The sequence below is a fragment of the Arvicanthis niloticus genome, chromosome 27 (assembly GCF_011762505.2).
Source record: "Arvicanthis niloticus isolate mArvNil1 chromosome 27, mArvNil1.pat.X, whole genome shotgun sequence".
NCBI lineage: Eukaryota > Metazoa > Chordata > Mammalia > Rodentia > Muridae > Arvicanthis > Arvicanthis niloticus.
The window spans coordinates 15,262,864-15,280,297 of record NC_133435.1 but is presented as its reverse complement, the minus strand read 5'-3'; the positions used below and the strand labels follow the sequence as shown (position 1 = coordinate 15,280,297).

The 17,434-nt window shown below is 45.2% G+C and overlaps 1 protein-coding gene across 3 annotated transcripts in view; it reads right to left on the bottom strand.

The window, feature by feature from the left end:
• The window catches only part of Rora (RAR related orphan receptor A), a 726,948-nt gene that overhangs the window by 22,429 nt on the left and 687,085 nt on the right, over positions 1-17,434 (bottom strand). For all 3 annotated transcript variants that reach the window (XM_076926173.1, XM_076926175.1, XM_076926174.1), the window contains 3 exons: positions 17,063-17,148; positions 4,007-4,148; positions 1,232-1,627 (listed from right to left, as the gene is read on the bottom strand). In XM_076926173.1, the coding sequence (XP_076782288.1) occupies positions 1,232-1,627; positions 4,007-4,148; positions 17,063-17,148 (624 nt within the window). The remainder of the gene's footprint in view (positions 1-1,231; positions 1,628-4,006; positions 4,149-17,062; positions 17,149-17,434) is intronic.

Here is a 17,434-nt window from a genome sequence, read left to right as displayed (position 1 = left end):
CAGCAGATCGCTTGAAAACTGTAAAGGCTCTTATCAAAGGTTTTCTAATAATGGTGCCATATTTAAAAAACTGATTAAATATAGAGAGGGTGCTAGCATGACGCACGTGAAGGGAACATTTCCATGGTCTGTGCCGTCTGTGTTTCTAGGCCATCATCTCCCCAGAAACGGCCTTGCCCTGACAATAGGAAAACAGAGGTGTTTGTGTCTTTGGGGATTTTTGTTTTATTTGTTTTATTTGTTTTGTTTTCTCTTTTTCTTTTCTTCCTTGTGACGAAGCAAACCTTGTATGAAATCTTGCCAGTTTTGCCACCAATGGTCATCTTTATAACATTCTGGCAAGTTCGAGGTAAGTCACCTCAGGCATTTACAATTCACACCAGTGCAGCAAAGCTTGGTTACCTGAGGGTACGCCAGAAGGGTCATCCCCCAAGGGTACCAGCTGGATACTGCTGTTCACACATATTGGCCCAATGTAATTAAAAAAAAAATTTAAATCCCCCACAAAGGGCTGACAAGCTGATTTTTCTTGTAAGCGGTCAAGTTTAGCAGGGTAGGACCGGGACTGAGAGAATGTGCTACAGTTGCGTGGTACAGTTGAAATTGTTAAGAGGAACAAACTGTCACGTGCGGCTCCACATTAGTGTGGCTCAGGTAATGGTAATATGGCCATCCCTTTGAAAACGCTGGAAAGGAAGGTTCTGAATGCTCCTTGTGAATCAATTCTAAGTGCTCAACATGACAGATCTGCTACACGCCCTTAGCTGATTGTTACAGCACGTCTACATGTATTGAGATGGCACAGGGTCCCTCATGATTTACATACACACAGCTGTTCGGTGTCAATTAAAAACTTAAAAATGTTAGTTAACCAACTTAAAGACTTTAAAATATAAGAATATGCCTCCAACTTAGATTTGGCTGGTGGACTCTGTGTATGTGTGTGACCACAGACATAAAGGAAAACCTGGAGTCTAAGTGATTAACCAGTTCCAGTGGCCTTCTCCTGTGCTTTCTGTGGAATACAGGTGGTTTACAATTATCCCAGCTAGATCCAGAGCAGCACATTTGTAGTGAACGCTCATGGGGAAAATCAGACAGTGAGGCTGGTATCTGAATCTCGAGAAAGGTGGAGGGGGAATCCTACCCAGGGAGGGCAGTCCCTTGTACCCCTTTCACTTTTCAGGGAATGCCCAGAGCAAGCCAGTGGCAGCATGCATTATTGCCTTACCTAGTTCTGCCATGGACACGGTTGGGGAAGTCTCTCCATTGGTGAAGGAACAGTAGGGGAAGAAGCCAGATGCTGGTGTGTAGTCACATATGGGTTCTGGTTTGATCCCGTTGATGTCCAATCCCGACTGGTCTGGGGAAGGCTGGATGTCCAGGTAGAAGCTGCTGACTGCTGAGTCGGCCTTGCTGCCCTCGGGGGTGTGCCCGTCCATGTAGGTGCTGAGGTCATCATGCAGTTCCGTCAGCCCATTGGCTGAGATGTTGTAGGTGGGCGTCAGTGGCTCAGCCTCCCCAGGCTGCTGCTGGTGGTCTCGCTGCTGCTGCTGCATCCGGTGCTTCTGCACCTCGGCGTACAAGCTGTCTCGTTGCTTCTTGGACATCCGGCCAAACTTGACAGCTGAGAAGAGAGAAAGCAAAGCACACCTTGAACCAGGCAGAGTTATCCTCTCTCAAGCTTTCAGGTCTCCAGAATGTCTCAGAGCAAGTCAGCATAAAAGCAGGTCATCCACAAGGCAAGAACAACTTCCTCAAGTGTCCCCACCCCAAACACACCTCCCGGTGATAAGTCGGCAAGCTAGCCCAGACAACCCTTCCCTTGTTTTTCTGCAGTCTTGTACCCCTAGGCTCACTAAGAATATGTTTTGATTTTTCTTTTTGATACAGGGTCTCATTCAGTAAGCCCAGACTAGCCTGGGGTGAGGCCTGGTCACCTCACCTCAGTCTCGTGAGTATCGAGTGTTAGGATTACAGGCATGCTCTACCTGGCTCTGTGTTGTAATGATCTGTTATTCACTTTATGCTACATGGCCTGGCCCAGACTTTGCAGTGTTTGAACCGACAGGCAGAGATGCAAAGATTCATGGGGTATACGGAGGCAGAAGCTTCACCTACGCTGTATATAAGAATGACATTGACCAGCTGGATCTGGGGCTTTATGGTGAAGTTGTCTATAGTTTCCAGAATTGTATGTCTGAGTTGGCCTGACCTATGAGAGCTGTGGGCAGTCATGGTCTTGTCTCTATTTATTTTCTTTTTGGAGATGGGGGAGTCATTTCACTGTGTTGCCCAGGTTGGCCATGAACTCCCAGGTGCAAGCTGTCATCATCTCTGCCTCCCAAGTTTGCTAAGGCACAAACCCTGACATCTTAACTGGATCCATCATTAAGTGGTACTTTGCTGGACAACCATTTAGCCTCAGATAAAGAGAATGAGGGGGAGGGCAAGGCCTGTAAGATCCCCTGGGGGAGGGTCTGTGTCTACAGCTCTTCTCCTCAGGATTGGTCCTCCTACTAAAGGTAGCAAGCGTGGCAGCAGCTTCCTGGATCACTTTCTCCGGTGTTTTCTCCTGAAACACTCGTCCAGATATAGAAAACATTTTTCTGGCTTGATTTCTCCCACCGAGGGTGTCGTCCCCCTGCCCCCTTGTCTAGGCACTCTATACATGAAGCTTCTTGCTGGAGGGATTTACTTCTCCTAATTGATTATAGTTGAATTGAGTCCTGATTGAGGGGATGAACTCATCAATCCAGCATTGTCAGTGTGGCAGAGGGGCAGAAGGCAGTGGGGATGAAAATGCCGCTGGGGACTGAGAACGCTCCACTGACCAGCGGGTGGGCTCCTCCTGCCAGGGGAGGATGTGCTGCCCTTTATCCGGAGGGGAAAAGCTAGGAATTCAGCCATTCTGGAGCTTCCCCAGCTCAGATGGAGCTGGGCGACAAATGGGTATATAAGTTTATAAACCTTGAAATATATTTCTTTCTCACAACAAGTTATTCTATCTTACGACATACATATGTGAGGAGCCATCCTGAAGACACTTAACGTTGGGAGGGGCAGAGGCCATTTTAGAAAACCCCCTGAGGAAAACTGCTCCAGCTCTAACGTTATACTTTAACTTCTGTCCTAATAAAACGATAATTGTATCCAGTGGGGGGGGGGGGGGGGAGAAGGACCAGCTCACGGAAATGCATTTATAACAGGCAGACAGGAGCCATCCCTAACTGTCAGTTTAATGCCGAAGAAAGACAAAAGATGCAAAAAGACTCACAAGATATGTACTGCAAGTGAACTTGAGCCTGGGTGGCTCCGTTGACCCTAAGAACAGCTGATGGTTGGAAGGGTAGATACCCCACACCCCGGGACATCTCTGGAGACGGTCAGTGTACTCAGAAAAGTCCTTAAGATGGACCCACTGCATGTCCTGCCTTTGTCCATGCATGACTGTCTTGAATCCTGGTGTTATTCAGTGCACTTAGAGCAGCTTCAGGGAGGGCCTTAAGATGCTTTGTAACTGGAAAGGGGCCCATCCCTAGTTGTCATGCCTTCTCAATGAAAAAGGACACCGACCACTCAGCCTCACTATTTTCACACCTTTGGAAAGTGCAAAATTTGACTTTGGCAGGCATTTCGGATGACCCAGTTACCGTAAGAACTATTTCCTGCCAAATGCCAGTAGACTTACCAGCATGAGGCAAGTACCAATTTGTCCTGGCTTGGGTTTCCTGCACAAAAGCCCTCAGATGACACATACCTGTAGTTTCTGAAATGTTGACAACCTGAAGCTATTCTGACGACAACGCTCTTCTCTGTCTACCTCATCAGCTAGTTAGCTGATTCCAGTAGATTATGACTACAGGAAGTGCTGTGGATTACAGGAAGCTACCAGAGGGGCCTGGGAAAGGGTTGAGAGAGCTTCCCCTGATCGAGCAGTGCCCATGTTGCATGGGTGTTTGCCCAGCCCCATGCATTTGTCCCATGTCAGCTATGAGAGGCTCACCATCTCGAGACATCCCCACGGCCAGGCATTTCTGCAGCCGACAGTGCTGGCAGCGGTTTCTGCTGGTCCGATCGATCAAACAGTTCTTCTGACGAGGACAGGAGTAGGTGGCATTGCTTTGCTGACTTCTCCTGAAAAAGCCCTGTGATTCAGTTATAAATACAGAACAGGTTAGTGTCAGTTCCAGCGGTGATACCAAAAGGCTGGGTACTAAGCATCAAGCACCAAGTGGCATTAATATTTAATGGAGGGTTAAGCTTGGAGCAGAATCTTCCAGGAGACCATTAATGAAATTAAAGTCGCTTCTTTTTCCTCGAGTAAAATTAACCCCCAGAGCCTAATCCTCCATCCCTTACACATGCAAAACTTCTTTAACTTCCACTGCATTGCCTGTGTAAAAGACACATGATTGGGGTGATCAAACAAAGCATACGCTTGCTGCAGTGACACCAAAGGATTTGCCTTTAACCTGTATCTCCAAAATACCTTTTCTTTTGGTGCATTTGTGGAGGTATACACAAAAAATTATGTGTGTGTATGTTCATGTGTGCACATATATGTTCCTATGTGTGCTACGGAGGCCAGAGGAGGTGTCCTGGTGTCACACGGCCTTATTTTGCTGAAGAAGGGTCTCTCACTGTGCCTGGAAATAGACCGTCAGGTTGCAAGTCCCAGTGAGCCTTCTGTCTCTGTTTCCCACGGTGCTAGAGTGACAGGTGCCCATATCATGCCTGGCTTTTTATGCGGGTGCTGGGGATTCAAACTTAGGCTCTCATGCTTGTGCAGTAAGTGCTGTATTCCATGATGTTATCTATCTCCCCAGCCTCCAAAACATGTTTTGGTAAACTAAACACTTTTTTGGGGCTGCCCAGAGTTAAGGGAAATGCATTTGCACCAAGCTCGCTTCTGTCTGGGTATGCCGTGGTGTTTTCTCTCTACCACTCAAGCCTCTGCCTCTTTGGCTGTCTCTCACTCCCCAAGTCTGAACCTACTGGAGCCAACAGTTAGATGACACTTGGATTGACTACTTTAAAGATTAGTTGCATTGTGAATTCTCAGTCCTCACTGCTTGGGGATCAGCAGTGCTTAGAACCATGGCCTTTAGGCTTAGGTCCAGCGTGGTGATCACCAGCTTCTCATTTGTCTCGAGTGCTCTGCTGGAGATGAGAGGGTGTGCAAAGACACACAGGAGCTGCTGACCTCAAGGTGTGTGTTGATTAACTTCCTGATTTTCTGTATGGGGACTAGAAGGTGCAAGCTTTTCTTTAGTGATTTTGTAGGAGAAACCCACAAGCTTAGCACAGGTCTAATATTTCCACTATGGCTGACTTAAAAATATGTTTTAATCTGCCATAGATTTCTCATGCAACACATGTGCTGCTTAGAAGCATATTTCATAACTTCCAAAAATTCGTGGCAGTGACAGGGTTGGGTGTGTGTGTGTTTATTTCTTTCAATGGTATCTTAACCTGGGCAAAAGAAAAATACAAAAGAAAAGGAGTTGTTTGTGTGAAACAGAACCACAAAGGGTACGAGAGAGAGAATGGTCATCTTCAGGGCTGTCTTTAATGATAAAGACAGATGTCTCTAGCCAAGGGGGCATGGGGAGGGGGGCAGGATGGAACAAGGAATGTCAAAATATTGATATGCTTCAGCCAACAGATTTTTCTAGAGGCAGATTTGGCAACTATGTCAGAATTATTAAGGACAGAAATAAAATGTGCTGGTCCTGTAAGCTGGGAGTGTTTTTGAGAGAAAAGTACAAGAGTCATGCAGAAGGATGCTCTCTAGAGCACTAGGTACCCAATGTGGCTGACTTGAGTTCTAGTACACTCTCACACTATGGAGTTGGATAACCACTAAAAATTATCCTTCAGAAATACTGTTCGTATAAAAAGGTGATAAATTTGGCTAAATATCTAAGCCCAGTGTAATCCAGTCTGAGAGTGAGAGAGCACCCTATATTTGATATAAAAGAAACTATGAAAAATTATGCCCCCCCAAGAGAAGGATTGCTGGTCTTGGCTAGTGGGGCCATTAGTGACTCTTAATTTTCTCCTTTTCTCTTTGCTTTCTGATGATTCCTCTACAGGTCAGCAGACAGGTCTATAAGGTACTCCAAATCAGCCATCATTGGCCTCACATGCTGCTTTGTGATAGCTGGGGTCTGCATGGACCAAGCCAAGTAAGTTAGATGCATGTGAGCCAGGCTCTTCTGACCCACTTTGTATTGAGCCAGTGTCTTTGAAAGCAGTCCCTTGTCAAAATATTTAAAGCTGTGTGTGTGCGTGTTCTCTGGTAAAAAGGGAGTGTGAAAATTTTTCTTAGAACTTACTAAAAGGAAGCCAAGAACATATATTTTAAAGCATGCCAAAAGGTCACTCGCATGGGTGGTCACTTTGGTCTCTGTCCCTTTATCGCTTTCTTGGGGCTCAGCCACTGGCTACACCTTCTATGTTTCTTTCATAGGGATTTACAATTCTTAATTTATTTATTTCTGTGAAGGGTAAAGGGACTGGAGCCTCTTGAGATGAGATGGCTTGTTCAAATCCCACCTCCCACACGTCAGGAAGCTAGGACAGAGATTTTTTTTTCAAGACTTCTTTCTAGAATACTCTTGTCCCCTTTGTTTCCACAATAAGTAGCAGGACAGATTGACTCTGAAATGAACACTTTCCCTTCATCCCTTCAGCTGGCCCAGGCTGCCACTGTACAAGCGTTTTATCAACTCATGGTCTACTACTGCAGCTGAGGTGGGGTGGGACTCAGGAGAAATCGGCCTCCAACTCCAGCATCTCCCTCCTCTCTGCCCTGTAGCATTATGTTCCCTTTGGTCCCTACCTACCCTGCCCACATCGCAATCTGGCTCAGTCACTGAGTGAATGGCAATGAAACTCAGAGCAAGGGCTCAGAGTCGCTCTCATTAGAGATGTCTGAGTGAATCGGGCTGTAAACTGCAAGGAAAATTAATGCAGCATTCTGTGTTTCTAGGGTTGGAGGAGGGGCAGCAAGCCTGGAGCTTGTGACTGGCTTCCAAGCTGTCTGCCTAGATATGGAGCTGGGAAGGATTTGGGATAGCAAAACCCCAGCAGACATACCCTCATACCCTCCTCACCTCACATTTAGCCTTCAGTTGAGTCCATCAAGAACAAGTTTACTCAGTGGCTTTGAGAGGGCAGAGCTGAGAACCATGACAAGGCCATTCTCTTGAACAAAGATGATAGAATCCCATCCTCAGGGAGAAATATCCCATCCCCTACGGGAGGGGTCCAGTGGAGCTTTCTAGGGAGAGACTGGGGAGGCTGCCCTGACTCAGCCAAACTGAAGTTTTGCATTTTCTGAAAGACTGAGTACCTTGCCTTCTTTGTGTGTGTGGACTCCAGTGCCAAACCCTGGGTTTGTTCATCAGGTGCTGTTCACCTTAGATTTTTGTTTCTTTCCCCACCTTATGTTTTAAGACTGGGTTACTCATGGGACCTCAAGATTAGGCTAGGCTGTCTGAGGAGTGGGCCCAGGTATCTGTCTCCACCCACTATCCCTGCAGCATGGGGACTGTAAATGCATGCGTGCAACCACACCTGGCCTTTACCATGGGATTGAACTCAGGTCTTCATGTTTACACGGTAAATGCTTCACTGAGCTATCTCCTGAGCCTGTGCCTTCTTTAAAAACCTCCCTCAGTATTCCTTGGAGAAATTTCTGAGCAGTGTAAATGTCTAGGAAGTTATACTGGTGAAACAAGTAAAGCTTTAGAATCCATAAGCGAGAGAATTAGACGTGAGAAAGAAACCATAGAAAGCTTGGGGGGTTCCTTGTTTCTTAACGAGGAAACAGCACGCTTCTGAGTGAGAAGCAGGATTTTGTTTGCTTGGAACGCATCCTAGAGAAAGTTCCTCTGAGACTTGAGGTTCTGAGGTTGAACAGCCTGTGGCAAAGCTCTGAGAGAAATATGTATCACAAAGCCAGCACTCAAGTCAAGGATTGGCAAGAAAGAAATTAACTACATCACTGTGTAATTTTACTAGTACCAAAAGGTATGTCAGAACACTTGAAGTAGTTCCATTCTAGACATGGTGGACTTGAGCAGAGTCACCATGATCTACCTCAGGAAGAAGATGCTTGGATTGTGACACACTACCACCACCTAGTGGCTATATGTTGCCAAGCAGCCCTTCAAAATGTGACACCAATAGGCCTTCAGTGCTGGAAGGAAGCTGAAAGATTATCAGGCCCTATAGCCTTTAACTGGTGACGTGATGGAATCACCCATGTAGGTTTTGACAATGCACAACAGATCTGTTACCTTAAGAGATACACTTCACGGGAACTCACAAGTCTGAGCAACATAAAATAGTCTCATAGACATGCCTGCCTAAACATGAGCTGAACGAGGGCACCAATAAGACCTGGTAACATGGGCGGCAGAAGGCCGAAGAGGTTTCAACCTGACATAGAAACTCACAGACAACCAGAGAATGCTATGTGAAATAGTCTTTCCCCAGGGAACAGCACATCAGCTGCTTATCTGATATCAAACGGATAGCCCTGAAACATGTACACACCGTACAGACTGAACAGTTGTGTTTAGGAATGTATGGGTATGTGTGAAACAACAATTAATGAAAGGAAAAGTTAATTAATTAAAATTATTGGAATTAATTAAATAATTGAATATTAAATGAAATTATTGAAATGAAAAAATAATTGAAGCTAATTGAATAATTAATCAATTAATGAAAGAACGCAAGAAAGGGTATATGGATGGGATGGTCTGGGGTGAGGAAAAGGAAATGATGTAACGGTATTATAATCTTAAAAAATATAAGAAATAGAGATGATTATGTATGTGTGTCCCTGGGTGTGGACTGTACACTTGAGTGCAGTGTCTGAGAGGCCAGATGAGGGTATCAGATTCCCTGGAGTTTACAGAGGGTTCTGAGCCACTTGAAACGGGTGCTGGGAACTAAACTCTGGAAGAAAATACAAGCTCTTAGCCACTGAGTCATCTCTGGAGCCCTGTGCTGCTTTGTCTTGAAAGTACATTTTTTAGTCTCACTTATGAGAAAACAAAATAGTTATTCGGATATATATATATATATATATATATATATATATATATATATCAAATTTGACCCTTGGGTGGGACTTTCTTCTACTTCCTGGGTTAGGACTGGAGCCAGGGTGTTCACAAGAAAGCTCATAACCTTTATTCAAGAGGTGAATACTAAATGTCAGGAAATTCATTCAATCCAGTTGTTAAGCCACTAAAAAAAAGATGATTATTTATTGTAATGGGTGCTGTTGAGTATAATTGGAAAGGTGGCAGCAGTTGGAGATGCTGAAGTGTTGGTTATTTCTTCCTGACTCCCCAGCAAGCTGGTGTGCTGGGGCGCTTGCAATAGCCTCATGGTGGAGTATTTACACCACAGAAACCAGCAAATGCTACACTTTTGGGGCTCAGTGGATGGCTACTACTTGTGGTAGCTGTCTAAACTGAAAAGTAATAAAGTGGCCCCGTGCAGACCGAACGTGAGACTGTGTCCTAGCCATGGCCATACAGTTGGGAATAGTGTAGACTATGGATGGAAGCATTCGTCCAGAATTTGAAATTTAGTGAACAGTTTGACAAAGATGCGGAGTTCCAAAATGTGTGTCTCTTGCCTCACTCTCTTATTCGTACGTGGAGATGAAATTATCAATCCAAACTCACGTTGAACCCATAGGCTCTCATCAGCATCCTCCATCCAAACCCAGGTACACACTCACCTAGAACCTGTCGCTGAAGTCATCTTCCCTGTCTATCAGCGATTCACCCTCCTGATAACCAGGTGATGGCTGCCCACCCAGGTATCTCTCTCCCAGACTCAATTCTCCTTCCAAAGTCCTACACAGACCAAGCTAGTTCTTCAAAGGACTTCTATCCCTGCTATTGCCTGAAAACTCAGAATCTCCTCCCCGACCCCTTCTCTGGGACCTTTTCTGAGCCGGCCCCTCCCAGGCACACCCCTACTCTACCCTCTGGTACATCATTACTGCCTGCACTGCCTTCTCTGTTCAAAAGAGTTAACTCAGATACCTGCTGAATGCATGGCAGGGTGGGAGTGAGGAGAGGGCCCCAGTAACAGCCATATTTTAAGAACCATTCTAGGTGTTACAGAGGTCACCTCATCAACTGTATGTAAAGCAGCCATTTGCATACCTGTTGTATGTTCGGGTTTAAAGTTCAGAGACATAAAGCTGTATGTTCAAGAGCTCATAGCAAGCAGAGGACAGGAGGTACTAGATTTGAGTTCTTGATTCTAGGTACCTATTATTCCAAAGGCTTGCTTTTATGGTGAGTGTGCCAAAGGTCAACCTTGGGCATCAATCCTCAGGAGCTGAATCCTTCCCTCCCTCCCTCCCTCCCTCCCTCCCTCCCTCCCCCCCTTCCTCCCCCCCTTCCTCTCTTCCTCTCTTCCTGGCAGGGATTTTTCCCTGGTCCCTATAGCTCACCAGCTAGGCTAGGCTGGTCTCAGGGATTCTCCGGGGAGTTTGAGCACGTGTTACTGGGGATCAAACTTGTATATCAATGAAGACATCTCTCCAGCTTCAGGTCACAGAAATATGGAGGGCAGATTGAAAAAAATAAGCCCCTTACCCACTTCTTAGCTCTGTAGTGGAAGTTACTGATAATGGCCAAAGTGAAGGTGACACAGGATCTCAAACATTGCATTTCTACAAAGGTGGGAAAACTAGTTTGCTAGATCTATCTCATTAAAATTTTTTGAAATATCAGCGACTTTTTACATTGGGGTTATTATTGATTTGACTCAAGCATGTGGGCTAGCTGGACACTGAACTGTAGGTGTGGCAGGGGGGTACTCAGGAGTCTTGCCCTGGAGTTAGAGGGTCTCTCTTGCTTGGGGCTGCTTCTCCATGAAGCACCGGCTGCAATACTGATCTGATGTTTGGTCTTTTGACAATTTTCACGTAATGAATTGATTCCTACAGTTCATTAACATACCCACTTCCACTTCTGTGTACACATATGTCTTAATTAGCTGCTCATTGGCTGTTTAATTACAAGAAAACAGCTGACAGCTGCCTCGCGGAATTCTAATGGCAGACGTGTTGGAATGGCTACACATTTGCTTTTTGACAACCAAGATTTATTCATGACTCTGAGTTATCGTGAGTGCTCCTATGCCTGCCCGAAAGCACTGTATTTTTCAGTTTTACTAAGAATTGGAAATCCAGTAGACTGTACAAGTGGGTTCTAAGTCTGCCTATGCTGAGAAGAGCTGAGTCCTCTATATAAACAGATGCCCTATGTCCCAATTTTATTTATCCTGAAAGCTTTCTTTTGAGAATGTTTAGGAGGGTGAGGATGAGTGTGGATACAAAGCAGAGAAGCTGGACATTGGGGGAAAGATGGTAACTGTCAGGCTTGCTGAGGGTAAAGATAGGTCACCCACATATTGAAGTCAGAGAGAGGGAGTGAGAAAGTAGAAATGGGGTCGGAGCAGGAGTAAGTCTCCTAAGCCATAAAAGAGGAAAGAGAACAGGCAGCCTCATTTGCACCAGTTAGCTGGTATACAAAGACTACCCCACCCCCACTCCCAACGCCACCCGTGCCCAAGCACTTTCCAGGGAAACTTTCTTCGACAGATAATAGCCTACCTCCTCGTGGAACTGTGTGTGACAGTGAGCTCTGACTGGAAGCTGACATCACCTCATGTGTCCCATTTGTAAGTGTGGAGGTTGCCAGTGCCTGAGCGCCAACATTCTCAGATCCAGTCCCAGGAAAGGCACTCAGCAACCTCAGAAGAACCATCCAGAAATCTCGTACTAAGGCAGGGAGGATTCTACCTACCACACTGCCTGGAACCTAGCTTGTTTGTAAGTTGAGGAAGGGCAGCACGCTGAGACAAGCTGAACAAGCCACTTGTTTTTGTGGCACTGGAGAGTGAAGTGGAGGGGCTCCATCTACCTCGTCACCTAACACAGCAGAATGGAAGACTCAGGTGGCTGAGGGGTGAAGTGACAACCTGTCCTTTCCAGCTCTGACTTTCATTTTAAAAGGCTGAGATCTGGTCCAGGACTTAGGCATTTTAAAGCATTAAAATAAAATAAATATTGAACATGAAAACATTAATGTTGAAAAACCATACAGAGCCAGCTCAGGGGTTACTGTGACTTTTTACAACTGAATAACAAAAAACAGCAGAATTCATAAAGACCTAGTAGGGCCTAAAGGGAATAGCCATCGAGTTTCTTCCCAGCCAAGCACATACAGAGTTCCACACACTTGATGATTTCTTCAGAGGGGAGAAAAATATCTGTAACGTACTCTAAATATCATTTAAAAACCTTCCTATAGTTATTTTTACAAGATGCTTGTATGAAAAGATGATTGTAAATTTCCCAGTGATTGGCTGGAAGAGGAAGTTCCACATAGGACGCCGTCTTAGCTATGAGTCATTGATGGTTATGTCTCAGGCAAGTGAATCATATATGGTAAGTATACTGTGGTTACGTCTGTACATATATGCAGGTTATATGTACTTTTATGGAGAGCAAAGGGTCTTAAATATGAGAAACCAATTTACTAACCCCAATACTAGACTGTACAATAAACCTAAAGACACAGAGGCTAAGGGCGTAAGGTTAGAGTGTGTCCACTCTTGCAAAGGCCCCAGGTTTGGTTTCTCAAGCTCATAACCAAATCTCACTCCTGCTCCAGGGGATCCAATACCCTTTCCTGACTTCCATGGTATCTGCACCTACACATATATCTCTTAAAACAACCTTACAGTTGAAATTATAGAGACAAAAAGCCTAAAACAGTTATGGATTCGAAAAACATACAAAAAGTAGGTGTCCGTGACGGAAACGTTCTATCATCAGCTGAGCTGCCGTGGAAGTGAGAGAGTGTGGCCATTGGACCATTTCTCAAAGGTCTAACCACGAGCGCAGTTCTCAGCGTAGTCCTTTTTTCACAGGGTTAGGGTGGAGGTTCAGCTTTCCATTTACAGCCCAGGCATAGTTTCTAGGCTTTTCCCCATCCTTTCCAACCTCTGGTTCCCACTGGCTGGTCATTGTTACCAAAGGTTCAAACAAACTTGGTCCCAGGAGTTCAGAACATCTCTTGACAGAGGGGATCCCTTACACATTGCTGAAGGAGCAAACAAAGTATTCTCCCATAATAGCATCCTTAAGACGTGGTGGAAGGAACCCTTGCTCCTTTCCACTACCCACAGAAAGCAGCTCTTATTCCCTTCCAGCTGGGGTGTATGCCCTTCCCTAAATGCAGTGGCTGCAACCAAGGTTGCCTACGGCAGGTCGTTTACCTGTGCCATTTCCCACTATTCTTAATTCTTAGCCCAGATGCCTTGCTGGCCCCATGTTGGTGCCTATGAAACTGAACCAGGCCCAGATTCCTTTCATGGCATCAGCTGGATATGGGCATCTGTGACTCTATACACTGTTATTTCTGCCCTGTGCAGGCCTCTTCTCTACAAATAAACCACAAACTCCTTGAGGGAGGATTTAGTTGGTTACACTTTTGGATTCCTTAGAGCATTTATGGTATGTGGCCCCAAGAGAGAGGTCTAGTATTACTTTTACTATCATGTGCATTGACATGAAAAAGTGTGAATGGCTACAGAAAACAAGACTAGATCATGGATATCCCATTAATAGTACCTGTCTACCTTGAACATTGCCAGGGTATAGAGGAGTTTGGGTAACAACAGCCAGCTCTCGGGTACGCAAGTGCCCGTTGCATATGCAAGCCTCTCCTGAGCGTCTGACCTGGATGCATGTAAGTATTCTAGCAAGCAGCTTGTTACCCTTACCTAACTGGCTGGGGTTCGATTGATACTCTAGGTGATGAGGTCACTACTCCACTTGACAAGTCCCAGGCAGAATTCCAACCCAGGTAGTCTGGGCACAGACTTAGAGGCTACATAGTGCACTGCCCCTGTCTAGATCCCAAGGGTATGAGCAGAGGGCAAACTGGGAAGAGCCAGTAATAAGGGAGGAGTCCTCACATCTATGGTTTCTGCTTACCTAAGGAACTATATGGAAAAATGATTAATTACTTCAATGATCACGTTCTCTGGCTTCCTTATGGTCAGGTTGGTTTTTAGATATACCTACAAAACAGCTAGCTCAGAAATGACTGTGGTGTTTGAATAATGCCCCCCCCCCTCCCGGACTCCTATGTTTGACTACTTAGTCCCCAGTTGGTGGAACTGTTTGGGAAGGATTAGGAAGTGTGGCCTTGTGAGGATTTATCATGGTGGGATCATCTCCACCTGGTTAGAATATGGTAATTAACAACAGTGTCAGAAGTCTGTAGACTTCACTGTAACTAGGGGTAAAATGATTATAGTCAGACTCTATACAACAGGTGCCGCATCCCTCAAAATCAAACTCACAACACTGTACAACACTGAATAAATCACTCTCTAGTGGTTTAGTGTGGCCATTGTGGGAAGTCAGGTGAGCAGACAAGCAGAACCACCACCAGCTGAACCCCATTTCAACATGGAGGTGTTACACGGACAGGATTTGGGGAGGAGGGTGTCCAGAGAGACGTACTAGGACTGTAACTGCTGTCAGCCTTACTGTTGGTATTTTCTCCAGAATAAATATTGGGTTTTAAAATGTATCCTGTGCGTGTGTAAATGCATTGGTACTCTGTAAATTCAGGACTTACAGAATAGCCTGTTAGTAACGAACCCGAGGCATAGCATACAAGTCACCCCCACTCTACCCCTGAATTTCATTTTTCTAGATAACATGTTGTCAGTTCAACATGTAGAACTACAGGGGCACAGCTGACTGACTCAGAAGTGCTGGGCTTCTGGGGAGGTGGCATAGACACCCGGGAGAAGTGCTATGCATGAAGGCCATGCATGTGGCGGACCACAACAGAGCAAACACTCCTGTAGGGATGAGAGAGGACCTGGTGCTCCCACCAAGGACATAACTTTGGGGACACAGAGGCTGAAGTTGAGCCAGTTGTCGCAAACAAGTCATTTTCATAGCTAGGTTAGTATTTCAACTTTCTTTCCATATGTGTGGAACATGCAGAGGCCTGAGGAGGACATTGGGTGTCTTCCTCTGTCACTCTTAATACCTGAGACAGAGACATTCACTGTTTCAGCTCTGGTGGCTGGCAGGTAAGCTCTGGGGATCTGTCTGGCTCTGCCCCTGTCACTGTCGGGTTACAGTGCACACAAACATGCTCAATGCTAGGTCCTTGGAGCAAGCAGTGTTATCTCAGCCTTCTCCCCACCCCCAAGTATTTCATTCTTAAAATAATTTATTTCAGAGAGGCCAGATTAAAGAAGAAAGGGCATAGTTTTTCCTTCTTCTTTTTTTTTAAATCCAGTACTATAAGGTCTTAACCACAGAGATGAATAATTCAAAATTCCCCTCAAGTAACGAGTTCCCCACTTCTGAAAGGTAGGTGGCCTTTTAAAAAAAAGTACAAAAGGATTTGGTGATGTATAAAAGTCCCATGCTTTGGACCAGTGACGTGGCTTAGTGGGTAGAGGGACTTGCCACCAAGACTGATGACCTAGCTTCCTAGGACCTACATAGCAGAGAGAACTGATTCCTGCAAGTTATCATCTGACCTCCAGATGCATGCCATGGCTCCTCCTCTTCCTGTCCCAAATAAATACGCCCAATAATTTTTTAAAATCCATCTCCATCAACCTGCAGTCTAGATGATGCATTTACATATTATGTAAATCAGCCAATGATATGATTAGCAGTGAAAGGAATAATTTAAAAAATGATGAGGCCAATCGCCCCCAAATCTCTCCACCATTATGTACGTATGTCTTTGGGGGATTCTATCTTATGCAATGCATTCTAGTTTTCACTAATGGAAAGCAAACCAAATTCACAGATTTCCCCCAACCCCCAATCTTAAAAAGCCTCAGGGCTAATCTGGGTTTGGCTATTACTGTCTCCTAGGTCTTTTGTATCAAATAGCAACTCTCCCACTCATTCTGTGCTATTTTAACCCTGTCTTAGGACTCTTCCCATACAAGCAGAAGCATTTAAAATTTAACCAATGGAAATTTGAGTAACAGTTTGGGGGCGTGGTCTTGGATTGATTAAGATAAGCATCTCTGGTTTCCATTCTCACAGTGAGTCTGTTCTGCACCCACGGCTCCAAGGCCACGCCATACACATGGTCACAATAGCAATAATGAAGATGCTATGTGGACTCAAGTGACACTTTCCACGTGGACTCAAGTGACACTTTCCACGTGACTTATAAGCACCTCTGATTCTTGGAATATCCTTACAGGTGGGAAGGGCAGGGGTCATGGCTGGCTACTTTATGGATTAAGTTGAGGGATTAAAAGGCTAAGATGTGGATAGGTGACACAAGGCATAAAGATCAGTTCTTTCCATAACCTAACATCTGAATAGCAATAGAAACACTCAGTCACAACCGAGCGAAACTTACAGTAAATACCTTCTCATAAATCCAGTAATGGGCAGTCCAAGGTCTCTGTGTGTGCACATACTTTGGAGCAAGGGAGGCCAGAATAGGATGTCAGTGTCCTTCCCTGTAACTCCCTCCCTGCCTTATTCCTGGGAGACAGGGTCTCACACTGAACCTGGAGCTCACTGCTGCAGCTAGGCTAGCTGGCCAGTAAGCCTCAGGGATCTCTACCCCAGAAGGCTGGGTTAACAGGCATGGGTGGCCATTTCTGGAGTTTTCCCATAGGCATCAGGGATTTAAATTCAGCTCCCACGTTCTTGCACATGGAATGCTATTCCCCACTGACCCATCGTCTCCCTATCCCCACAGGTATCTCATCAGTGCAATAGACTCTGGTCCCTTGCTCTCGATTCTTCTGGTGTCTCGAAGAAAGGACTAGAGTCTATGCAATTACAATTTAACAACACAGTACTGACCACACCCTGTTGTCATCACTCAGAATCTCAAGGAGTTGGACTTTTAGGTAGGCTGGAAGTGGAAAATAGAAATTGCAAGGATGCCTTGTAACATGAATAGAAACAACAACAATTCAAGCAGCTTACCTTGCAGCCTTCACACGTAATGACACCATAATGGATTCCTGACGATTTGTCTCCACAGATCTTGCATGGAATAATTTCAATTTGAGCTGCAACAGAAGCATGCAACCAGTTAATTACATTTTCTTTTAAACACCTTATAAAAGCGTTCCCCGATCAGCATTTGTATAGTGAAAACTAATAACCTGCTAAACATTATCCTGTATTAACTATTCATTGCTGAACTGTGAGGGTCCCCCTAGAGCCCTGGACTAAATTATGGCTGCTCGTTATATAATAGCTTTCGGGTTATTAAAATGGGTCATTTGAGAAGGTGTTTAAGAGCCCACAAGAAGACTGGAATCAGCATTTCAAAGGCTTCCAGAACTGGAGAGT